Source organism: Uloborus diversus, chromosome 2 (assembly GCF_026930045.1).
Source record: "Uloborus diversus isolate 005 chromosome 2, Udiv.v.3.1, whole genome shotgun sequence".
Taxonomy (NCBI): domain Eukaryota; kingdom Metazoa; phylum Arthropoda; class Arachnida; order Araneae; family Uloboridae; genus Uloborus; species Uloborus diversus.
The window spans coordinates 183,882,549-183,895,865 of NC_072732.1; the positions used below are offsets into that span (position 1 = coordinate 183,882,549).

The 13,317-nt window shown below is 31.9% G+C and overlaps 1 protein-coding gene across 1 annotated transcript in view; it reads left to right on the forward strand.

Annotated features, from left to right (window-relative positions):
* LOC129216704 (cell adhesion molecule Dscam2-like) overlaps nt 1-13,317 on the forward strand; it is a 183,522-nt gene that overhangs the window by 12,622 nt on the left and 157,583 nt on the right. The window contains 2 exon segments of the mRNA XM_054850921.1: nt 2,199-2,480; nt 9,693-9,887. Coding sequence (XP_054706896.1) covers nt 2,199-2,480; nt 9,693-9,887 — 477 coding nt within the window.

Consider the following 13,317-nt stretch of genomic DNA (forward strand, 5'->3'; position numbering starts at 1 on the left):
CCCATCGCAGGAGCGAAGGAAAAATATATTCCATATCAAATGAATGTGAAATACAGAGCGCACAAATCCATATCACGGGGTGATTTCTACACGTAGGTAACTAAAATTTTATACTTCTTCGAGGAAAACTCAACAAATTTTTTCTCGATTTTTGAGGAGTGTAAAGACTTGCTTTAAATCTTATTAAACTATTATCTCTGAATTTTCTTTAATTTGAAATATTTGTCTTCTTTTGAAAGGAAATTTTCGATGAAAGTGCAATTCTTTTTTCCCCCCAAGTTTGCAGTTGCCAACTTGTAGTATTCAGCTAATGATATGTAGAAACATATACTCTTTTGTAAACTGTTAAATAGTAGATAACTTATTGATTAAATAGAATTAAAATATTCATTGAAAATATTTTTACTGTATGATTAATTTATAGAGAGTGTTTTTCTCTGTTTTGTAGATAACAAAAAATGGAAATTGACTGGAGGAAATCTGTTTTCTATCATAAGATCTTCTTACTTTGTTTTTTCTATGTAGCTGCTTATGGTATGATTATCTTTTACTTGAGTACTTGAATTTAATGTTATATGTTTTTTAGCTTTAATTATTTTGGATGTCACCCTTTAACACTTTCTCGCATTCGATAAGTTTTGGGATATAAGATAAACGTTTTCCAGAGTCTTGTTCCAATGCCAACGAAACTAGCAGCATGGAATAGTTTATATTGAACCACAGTATGTAGAGCCACAGTGTATGTATGGACATTGCAGACATAAAGGTGATATTTTTTAACGACGGGAATTTCTAGGTAATGTTAAGTGTGCAACGTAATAAAAGTTATGATGAAAGATATGTTTGAAAAATAAAAATCTCTTTTTGCGTAGCTTATTTATGTAAATTCCTGTAGTTGGTACCAAAATGTGCTGTGCATGCATCTAAAAAACTAGAATTTAAGTTTGGAATTCAATTTTGTCTACAATAGGTTTGTTTGCAATTTGTTTGAGCACGAAATTTGTTTTTAATCATTATCCTACCGTAAAGTTGTTATAAATATAAATTTTAGGGTGCTACAAACTATCAATATTTAAAAAATGTATGATTGTAATGTATCTTAAGTATTCATATCAGTGTGTCACTTATAACGAAAACATTTTGTTCTTATTTTAAACCGTAGTTTCAGAGCTAAAGCTTTAAGAAAGAAGAAAGAAATGTTTTAGCAGATACTTGTCTGTCTTTTCGTAAAATTTATTCTCACTCTTACTAATTAAAAAACAAATAATAATAAACTAGCTTACATAGTTTGGTAGGCCGTTTTGGAACAGAAAGTAGAATCAATTTATTCTTTAATAAAGAAAAAATATGTGTTGAAAATTATGTTTGGGGAGCATTTGATATAAATATTTACAAAAAAATGAAAAGAGGTTAAGAAAAAAACAATATGATTCTTTGCTACTTCTTTTTTTCCAGAGTATTAGCGCGAGAAACATAGCATTTTCTTGCTAATCGGAAAAAGTGTTATCTGACTACAATAAAGAGTTAGCATAAACGAATATCCCTGTTTTAAAAATTTATATTTCATAAAATCGTACACTTAGCACATTAAATGATACATAAAAATAAAGATAAAAAATTTCAAACTCTTTCCACCCACAGATATTCGATGTGTGAGCCTTTTGTAACACGACACACGTCTGACCTGTATTCTAGTTCGTTCCATACATTTTGAAATGTTTCACTGTCAATTTTTCGTAATGCCACACATACGCGATCTTTCAGTTCTTGCAATGTAGTAGGAAATGGTGGTGCATAAAAATTGTCTTTGACGAAAACCCATAAAAAAAATCACATGGGGTTAAGTCTGGATTCCTGACTGGCCAACGCATAAAGGGAAAGTCGTCATCACCTGCACGGCCAACAAAGCACTGCAGAAGGTGCACGTTTAAGTAATCACATACGTTCAAAAATACTTGGAATGTTTATCGTTATTGTTATGTATCATTTATAGTCATAAGTGTAACAGTTTATGAAATATAAATATTAAAACCGAAATGTTCTTTTATTACAACCCTGCATTACATAGAAAGTTTTTCCTTTCAACAAGTGAGTTCTGAAGTGAGGGTATAATTTCATAAATTGAGCATGTTGCATAGTTGCACTACTGTACTGCTAATGCTTTTATTTCAACGTTTTTTCTCTACTCTGTTTCACAGGTCAGAAAGAAGCTCCAATCCTTCATCCTTTATCTATTCCTAGAGATTTGAGCCTTGGAGACAACTTGGACATCTCATGCATTCTGAAGCGGGGTCGTGTGCCCGTCCACTTCGAGTGGACGTTGAATGGACGTCCACCTGCGCGTAGGCCCGTAAACCCCTCCCCCAAGCGTTCAGATTACGTCATCGATAGCCTGACGGCAGACGATGTCGGAAACTACTCTTGCACGGCCTCGAATGCTGATGGAATGGACAGAGTTAGTGACAACCTGCACGTGGAAGGTAAAAAAAGGCATTAATCTCAGGTGTGATATACGTGAAAAAGCTCTAACTTTAGCTGTGAGAATAAGATGGTATTAATCATATTGCTCGCTGCGTAATTATGTATTTTTTATTGTTTCCAATTTCACTGTGATTACTGTGTTTTCAGAAAGTCACATACAACTTAGAAAAAATGTTGATTCTGTTTTGTGTATTAAATTTTAAGTTCTTCCTGCTTAAAACTTCTGCTTGATCTTCAAACCAAATAATACGTAAGTTATTCTCGCAACAATATAATGAGAACAAAACAATGAGACCTGATGATGGAATATGATAAATAAATTTAGTTTCTTCTTTTCATCACTTTTACTTGAAATTATACTTTGGCATCACACCGTAGAGAAACTGACTTGGAAACTGTCCGATTTCATTTTCCTTTGTTTATTACTGTGACATCTATAGTGTTATACTTTAACATAAGTATTGTTTGATGTATTTCACGAACTTTAGAAATATAAAATAAGGGTGCAGTAATGTTTGAAACAAATCAACTTAAGGTCAACTTCTCTCAACTTAGAATATCGACAAATGAAAAAAACTTCGCATTCTAACTGAAAATATGCACAAAGGAAACCTTTCTATAAATCAGGGTTGATGCTGTTTCGTGTTTTGCCGCAAGTACGTGTGTAACAAAAATAATCAGATTATTAAAAAGAATTTTTTGTGTGTGTATTGTTTGTTTATGTGCAATTTGTTTACGATTTTGATCGGAACATTTTTGCTTAAGTAGTATACGATAGTACAATGAAAATGAGGATATTGAAACTTCATAGTATTTTCTCACTTGTACTAGCTTTGTTTTTTCCGCTTAATACAAGCATTAGTACTTTAAAAAAAAAAAAAAAACTATCGTTATAGGAAAAAGATTTGTTATAACAATCCGAAAGCACATTTATACGTACGGTTTCAGAAAGGGGGAGGGCAGTTTATAGAACTAACATTTCTATCCACCTTATTATAAAGCTTTATTATTGTTGTAGTACCTCTAAGTGATCCGTCCGGCGTTGAATATGCGCATACAAAAGTTACCTCTTTCAGAGATTTTGATCCTTCAGAAACACATTATATTTTATGATACTCCAGTTTCCACTGTCAAATGTTTGCTCAAAACATAACACAAGAGCGAAAAATATAATTTTAAAGCTGCTAAATATTTTCCATGAAGGAATTTTTTTTATCTTCCCTAAACAAATATTATTGCATTTATAAGTAATGCAAAGTCGACTATGATATGAAAAAGCATTTTTTTTACGCTCGTTTTCTAGAGGAAAATAAATATTTTACGTTCTTATTACAGTGACCACAGTGAAATTTGTATAATGATGAAAACATCATTTCGAATAAATCCTACAAAAAGAGGTGGTAATAAAATATTGACAAGGAAATTTTGTACATAATTTGCATGCAGCTAATCTTCCCAGTGATGTAAAATTCATTACTTTTATTTTTTAACCGACTTCAAAAAAGGAGGTTATGATTTCGGCTTGCGGCTTTTTATGTGTGTTTTCGTATTACTTCAAGAATACTGGACATATTTGAAATTTTTTTTTTTTTGTTTGGAAGGTTATGCTTCCCAGATGGTCCCATGTTAATTTTGTCTTGATCTGTTGAGGCGTCTCGGAGAAATCTGAGAAACTTTAAATTTCACACGTTGTGGCTACGTAGATCAGCTTTCGTTTATGCGCGATACGTCACAGGAGGTCACATGGTTTTGGCGTGAACGGTGCATTTTTTCGACGGAGGTATCTTGTGTTGAACAATACGTATATAATTCTCTCGCATCGGGGTTTGATTTTCACGGCGCCGCCTGCTAATTTTAATTTTGTCTTACTAATGTATTTCTTCCTCATGTAGCAAATCAGTAAATTAAATGCATTTTGCTACGAAAGTAGTTGAATTAATTAATTTATTATAAATTTTTTTGCCAATAAATAGCTTCATTTAGTCATCAAAGTTTTTTTTTAAATTTCAGTTTTGTAATATATTTAGTGTTAAATTCAAGGGGAATTTAAGACGAAAATCCCCCCGCCGCTTCCTCCAAAGATTAAATTTATGTTCCTTAATAAATATATCGTATCTGGCGTCCGATTTCTGACTAGCATTCTAGATTTAATATTTCATGACGCCATCAGTTTAATTTACAGTTAGGGTAATATTAATTTACAGACTTAGTTAGAATTTTTTACGTACTATGCTCCCCGATTACTAGAAGACTCCTGTACAGATTAGGAAAATTCTTTTTCTGTTTGAAACGGTATACTTCTCCCTGTCGTCTAATGGTCTTCAAGTCTGGATTTAAGGGATCATGGAGAAATCAAGGGAGAGGATGGATTTAAAGACTAATAATTTCGCGTTTAGTTAAATTAGTCTTCAACTCAAGTGGGTTGTCAGTTACGTTATGTAGTAGTTTATAGGAGGCCCCGACTTCAAAAGGTTATAAAAAATTAAGAGATCGTATGTAATTAGTTAGGTATTAAAATAATTCATCGTGAAGTAATTAAAATCAGTGTTTATTTTATAACTGGGTGTTTAGTTTAGTTGTTTTTTGTACTGGAATTATAAAATAAATTTCATACTCGAGTTTATTTGTTTGTAAACTCATAGCGTCTCACTTAAAGAAACGATTTTTATGGGGTTTTTTTTGTTTAATGCATAGAAGGGATCTAACTTAATACCCAAATCTTTGGTTCATCATATTTGTTCTTTAGAAAAAAGTTATGGGCAAAAAACAATAAACTTCATTCAATTTCAATATCAAACGATTAAATATAAAATCCATTGTTAAAGAAAGTGCCCACATAAAACAAAGGTACTTTTTAATTCAGTGTTAAAGAAAGAACCATAAAACATTAATATTAGTCAGGGGTGCCCCCTTATAGGCGAGGGAGGGTGTTTTGAGGGGTATTTTTCCTTTTTAGGGGGACTCTTCCTTTGGGGGAGTACCCTCCTCCCTAACTATTTCCTTTGCATTAACCATTCGTAGTCATATCGCAGTTTTTGAATAAAGACTCATTTGAAGCAAACAGGAAATTCATTTAGTATCATTGTTTCAGTAGTATTTTGATCTTCATATATACAACATCACAGTAGATACTCTTTTTCTAGTGTGGTATTGATCTATAACGGGGCCTAGTAAAGATAAATGTGATTTTTTTTACACGAGTTACGTGTCACGAATTATTGTGAAATATAAAATAGTTAAGAAAATCACTGACTCTTAAATGGCTCTAACTAGATTAACGCACAAATAAATCCTGTAGAGGAACAAAGATCAGTTTTCAGTGCCAATCGTATAAAACGCTACGCGCATTAAGAATTTTTCTTTTTTTAACCGACTTCAGAAAGGACGTTCTCATTTCGTCAGAATCTTTTTATGTATGTCCCCTTTAAACTCAAACACGCATAGATCAATTTGGAAAATTCTTTTTCTTTTCTCGTTTGAAAAGGTATATGCTTCCCAGGTGATCCCATGGTCATCAAATCAGTATCTGAAGCTGGAATCCTTGAAAAATCAAGAAAACTCTTCAAATTCTATGAGCAAAGTCAAAGCGATTAAGGTTGTTTTTTAGTGACTCGTGAATTGTTTTCGGAAAGCATACTTTAATTAAGTCAAACTGATGATGAAGACAATTTTCTTTGTAAATAATTGCGCATTTGAAAAAGCATTTCTTCACAGTCTTCGGAAGTCTCCGAGGCGCTGTGCTCTTTTTCTTTCTCTATTTTGTTCATCTTAGCTGTCTTCAGACTCCTGTACTTTCTCACTCGAGATGTACGTAAAGCGTGAACCACATACTCTACCCTACGTACTTATTTTATATTTACACCACTAAAATGCAAACAATAAATTATTTTCAAACAAAAAAAGAACCGACTTCAAAAAACAAAACGGAACTGAAAAGTAAAAAATAAAGGATCTACTTACATACGATTTTTTACCCAAACGTATAAATCAAATTTATTTTTCAATTCCTGTACAAAAATCAACTAAACTAAACACCCAATTATAAATTAAACACTGATTTTTATTACCGTACGATGAATTATTTTAATACCTAACTAATTATATACGATGTCTTAATTTTTAATAACCTTTTGAAGTCGAGGCCTCCTAACGTGACTGAGTAGGTTTAGGTTTAAAGACCAATTTCGCGTTTAGTTAAATTAGTGTTCAACTCACGTGGGTTGTCTGTTGCGTTAGGTAGTAGTTTATAGGAGGCCCCGACTTCAAAAGTTTATTAAAAATTAAGAGATCGTATATAATTAGTTCGGTATTAAAATAATTCATCGTACGGTAATAAAAATCAGTGTTTAATTTATAATTGGGTGTTTAGTCTAGTTGATTTTTGTACAGGAATTGAAAAATAAATTTGATTTATACGTTTGGGCAAAAAATCGTATGTAAGTATGATCCATTATTTTTTACTTTTCAGTTCCTTTTTGTTTTTTCAAGTCGGTTCTTTTTTTATTTGAAAATAATTTATTATGGAAGATAACATGTTGTTATAAGAAATGAAATTGCATTTGAATGCAATATATTTGTATTTTGACTTGAATATTCGTAGCAAACTTTCTCTACTGTCATTGCAATACAACGTTTAAACGTAGTGCTACAAATTTGTCTTTACAAGTGAATGCATCTCGAACAAATCAGAGGTAGTAAGCTACCTCCGAAATCATTTAATATTTGCAATATATAAAAAATAAAATTTTTTGATAATATAAGAAAATAAATTGAAATATTTTTCTGCGATTGCCTAAAATATATTTTTTTTTTTGACGTTTTAAGCAACAACGTATTTGAAAGCTCTTTTTTTCTTTTTTCAAGTATAACGTTTTGTTCTCCTTTCTTATATTTAAGTTAATGTAAGACTGTAACATAGCCTTACCTGAACGTTAATTTTCGCCCTATGAATCAAAATTTCCTATTAAATGTTCATATGTATAATTGCACTTGTAAAACTCATTTCGATTGCTTTCCAGACTTCAGTTCCCAGTGTCACGTGATTTTCTCCATTACCAGGTCCTCTACCTCCCTCGTTTCTTATTCGGCGTGCTTGAAATAGCATTGATTTTCTATGAAGCTGATAAGTATCTTTGAAATTGCTGGTAATCGATTAATTTCCTTACTGATTTCGATGAAGATCAGCAAAATAGTTTTACTTTCAGTAGAGAAATAACGAAACCAATTTTTTCGTACCTCAGTATAAACGATTGGTTTTTAAGGTTTGGTTTTTAAATCGTACACAAAGTGAAAAAAATATAAACAGCAGATTATGATTTTCATTCATCAATCTTCTGTTCAAATAATCTTTATTAAAAAAAAAGTTTTGGATAAGTTTTCAATTTTTAACCGTGTAAAGAGTAGAATGATGATATTAACTTGTTATGAGCTGTGAAGTAAGAAATTTTCCGTGTAAAATATTTTATAAATATTATGCAATATTTTCAATGCTACAATGGTTTCACATTTGCTTTTACCTTTACAGAAGAACGGTTCCCTAATAATGTAAAATTACAAAGAGATTGTTGAAAGCAGCAATAAACCGTATCTACCACGATGAGCTTCGACTTCTTTTAGAACTCAGTATTAATCTTGCATTTGATTACTAGAGGGCGCCCCTATCACATTGGGTGTCTTTGATTTTAACTGAATTGATTCATTTTTTTCTAAAACGTAGATATAATAGCTTTGGAAAACTTAAACGATGAAATAACTGCTATACATTTGAATAAATATACATAACGCCTTTTTTTTTTCAGGTTTGCACTATTTTATTTGCATTTTCATTTTCGGCGAAATTTTCACTTCAGCATACATGCGCCATCACTGCTATAATGTATTATAAATTACGTTTTAAATATTTTTTAATCAAAAGTCCTAATTCCTAGAATTTATGATATGATGTCAGGAGAGAACACCTGTTCATGAATTGCCGCTGTGTGGCGCTTTCACTGGCATTAGCTTACAACAGAGCGAAAGAACACTGAACTGGTGTCCACACAGTTCTGCTCCTGTTTGAGAAATGCGCTTCATGGACATGATATTAACTATCTGCCAATTTTTAGACAAATAAAGATGTTCGATTTTCTGAAAAGAAGACTTTTACTTGGTTTTGGAGGTCTTTCGCTGATTGTCTGCTTTTCTAAAGGTAATTCAGTGTTTATCTTTTTTATATGCATTTGTAGTTTATTGTAAAATTCGATTATTGTTGCTGTGATTGTTTTATGTGAAGTCGCTTTTACCTTTTCTGCCTGTGGCTTTTTCTTTTAAATAGATTGAAAGGAAAAATTTATTCGTGCTTTCTGACATAAGTCAGCAAGGGTGTTCTTTTCATGTTAAATACTTAGATTTTAACTTAGAACAATATGTGTTATGGCAGCAGAGACACAATGATTCCCTTATTATATTATCTACATCACAACCGTTTTTCAAGAGCGACAGTCAAGCCCTCTTAACTGGTTTTCAATCGTCATTTGTATTTGTTTCACAAATATATAGCAAACACGGTAAACTTTAAAAAAAAAAAAAGTTTAAAACTGATTTAAAACTTTTATGCAAGAGAGTTTTTATGCAAGAAATATTTTTTATACTTTCTCGCAAGTAACTAAAATGATGGCTTAAAAAGACTGTTTTTAGCTGTTCACCATTAGTTTTCATTTTTTTGTCTTGAAATATTAATTCATCTTAGAAAACATTATGATTTATAAAATCACATTTACCAGTTTTACTTAGTGTTATTTTAAATTTGTTTTAATTTACCTCGTCGATTTTTGTGGATAGAAACAGTTGCATTTTTTTGCTTTAATGAGAAAATGAACAATATCGAAACACAAATTTGTAATATAATGCACCCTCATGGTTCGCGGTTAGAATAAACTCATTTTGTAATCCAGCAAAAGGTTTTAGACTACTAAGACTAAACAACATTTTCTTTGTAATTTCAGTAAAAATTTCAATATATCAAGTTAAAGTTTGTAGTTAGAGGTCATTCATTTCAAAGTAAAACTTTATTCACAATTTTATGAATTGTAGATGTCTGTTCATTAATAACAGCACATTTTCTGTACTTCAACGTTTTCTCCTTGACATTACTTGTTGCTGCTTGATGATTACTGGAGAATCAAATCAGGGCAAATATTTCATTTCTGTAAGAGTTAAATTGCTTTCCACAGCTTCTTCGGACATTCCTGTCTTGCACCCTCTTCATATTCCATCTGATCTCGGTCTAGGAGATGGTCTGGATATTATCTGCAGTTTGAAGCGTGGAGATCCTCCGGTCACTTTCGAGTGGGCCCTGAATGGCCGTCCACTCAGAGACAGTACACAAGGCCAGATGAGGATCAACACCTCCGACCGGCGGTCCGTATGTATGATACCGAAGATTGGCCCTGATCACGTGGGGAACTACACTTGTACGGCCAGGAACAACCATGGGATGGCACGCGCGTATGCCTTGCTCAATGTGGAAGGTAAAACCATGCCTTATGGTCAAACGTTGGTGATTACTATTTCGTTTTTTGATGAAATTTAAATCAAATCCCGCTTTTAATCTTTGTTACAGTACGACTTATTAATTATTATTCTTAATCGAGGCAATCGTTTAAATATTTGGTACTACGATTGAAAACATATTTTTGATTTAGAAAACATTTCAAAAATTATTGCAGTGAATTCTACAATGTTTTTTATAGTAAAATAATGTAGCATTGTAATAGCTGACTGAATGAAATTACCGCGCGGACCTCTTAGGTCACGTTTCTAAACTGTAAAGATTAGAGGTGTTTTTTTTTTTTAATCCTGTAATTATTTTTCTCTACACAGCTTCGCACGTAGTAAAGGCTTTTGATAATCATTATTACTATTTATTTCAGTTCATCAGCATTATTGATGCCTATGTTGAGAAAGGTGTCAGTTCATGACAGATAAATAATTTTTTATCTGTGCATAGGTAAATTACTTTATTTGGCATGTCTTTTGGACTGTAGTTGAGGCAAGGATAACCTGACAGAATAGAAAATGGTGAGATCAGACTCTCTGTAGCATTCTCAATGCCACTAAGTTAGCTTTGCCCCAACTATAGTGTCAGTGATTTGTTTTTCAGTGAAAACTATAATTTATTTGAACGTCGCGTTTTAACTCGATTTGTGCGGTACTTCCTCTCTTTGCCTGAAAATGTACTTGTTTCTGTCATTATCAAGCTCCCTGATCTATTTCCTGAAAAAAGAGTGTCTCTTGAACTCATTATGTACAATGCGTGTATAAGGATGACTTTTTTGACTCCGTTTCAAGGAGATGGCTATCTGGAATATCTAAGTTTGAATAGTTCATATAGTGTTTAGATTTTCCCAACAATGCTAGGCAATGTTTCATGCTATTTAACATGGTATAATTTCAGATTGACAATAACGCCAATAAAGGTAACGTGTAGACTAATATAAAAATAGTATACTCCTGAAACAGTTCATTTTCTTGCACCTAGTGAAAATATGTGTTTTTATGCTTATGTAAAAAAATGTACATCCTTATAGTAATAACTTTACTGAACAATTCATTCGGAAAAGAAGATGTTCTTTCGAAAACATCGTGTACAGAAAGAATGCTGAACGGTGATAAAATTTCTCTAGGTACTTTACGGTAATTTCTTGTTCTTTTTTTTTTTTTTTTTGGCATTATTAAAGAGAAAATTAATTTGCAATTTGATGTACTACAGTTATCTCTTTTGATTACACAGTCGTTAAAGCATCGCTATACTGCCTTTATAGCAGCACTTTCAAAGATATTAATGTAATTTTGCGACAACAAATAAACTTCCCTTGTTGTCTTTCAAAATGTTTTTTAAAAGTGCAATGAAGAACAGTTTCTGTATTTTTACTCAATGAAGTATTATTTTCTGCATTGCAAAGACATTTCTCTATGCCCATTTTCAAAGAATATATACAGATATGAACGTTCATTCGCTTCCTAAACATAAAAATGTCTATAACACACTTTCTTATTGCATTTATATAAAGAACTTTTGTAAACCATTTTACATTATTTGGTATTCTTCAATTCTTGTTGACCTGTGAGTAACTTTATAACTAGAGCCTGTTTGAAATAGTTCGACTTTTTGGATACGAAGGACTGAACTTTAAACGGCTTTGATTCTCTATGAAACTGATCAATATCTTCGCAGGAAACGGATAAATCTGTTCATTGGTATCTGAAAAAATCGTAAACTTTTTTTTTTTTTGGATATAAGCATTAAATAACCAGAAAAGTTTTATGCTACACCACAATTTTTTTCTCTGTAACCAGGACAGAGGGTGGAAAAAACGTTAACAGTTGCATTTTGATCTTTGTACATAATTCATCTTCCTTATTTTGGAAGACTTTTTAACTTTCAAAAAATATCTTACTTAAAATCCCCTCCCCCTTTCTTTTTAAAATTCCTACTCTCTGACTATGCAGACAGCATAGTCGAAGGCTTTTATGTTTCTTTACAGCAACTTTACAACGGAGAAGGGTTTATGTGAAAGATTTTAAGAACATTGTGCGATATTTACAATGCAGCAAAAGTTTCACTTTGTTTTTATTTAGCTATCAATGAGGGATTTGTTTTTATGTACGCAAGATAACTGTTCACTGGAATTTTAAATAGCCCAGAAATTTCCTTATTTACAGCTGTAATAAAACGTGACTTATAGTCCTTTTATTTGACGTCAAACGTTGATTTAACCTTGCAATTGATTACTAGAGGGCGCAACTAACGCAATGAGAATATTTGATTCGCTCTAAATATTAGTCTAAGTTTTATATACTGCAAGCATAATGTTAGGATCCCTGATTTTTTTTAAATATAGAAACGTAAAATTCTCTATATGAGTAATATTTTATTCAGAATTTCATCGCAAGCTAAAACTAGGAGTTTTCGTCTGAAATCTTTGTTACAAAGTGCACTCGACATTACTACCGTAATTTTTTACCGTACTTTTCAGGTTGTTTTAGAATTAAAAATCATAACATACTGAATTTCGATTTTTAAATCTGAATTCATGATTCTGAGCGCTGATTAACAATGATGTCAGATGATATCACCCATTTAAGAGTTGCCACTGTGTGGCGCTCTCATTGGCATTTTCCTACGACAGAAAATGAACTATCCTTGACTGGTGTCCATACAGTGCCACTCTTGTTTTAGAAATACACTACATACGTGTGATGCTAACGAGTTTACAGACAAATAAAGATGTTCGGTGTTGTGAAAAGAAAACTTCTTATCTTCTTTGGAAGCCTTTTGCTGGTTGTCTGCTTTTCTAAAGGTAATTCAGTGTTTCTTTCATTTATGTGTTCTTGTAGAATATTGTGAAATTCGGTCATTAACACTGATGTTTTTACGTGAACAAGTCGCTCTTACATTTTTTGTCAGTGTGATTCTAACTTCAATTCACCTCGAGTGCGAATTATCTCAACGTATTACTACATTATGTATTTATTTATTTGTTCTTATTAACACGTTTTCATTAACATCATTAAACATAAAGGCCAAAAAAATTGAGGGAAGTTATTAAAACTGCAAAATGAACTTCAAGTTGGAGAAGTTGATTTTTTTATATGTAGCGTTCAAATCTTATTTTAGAAGATCGATTTGTGCATATTAACTCATGCATGTTATTTAAACTCAAAATTTCATTGGAAAATTCTTTCATAATGATACAAAGGCAAACCCGTCAATTAATAAGCCAAAAAACACAATAACCTGCTTCTCTTAGTTTGGAGGAAAATTATACTATTTATGCGTATATGTGTATGCATTTT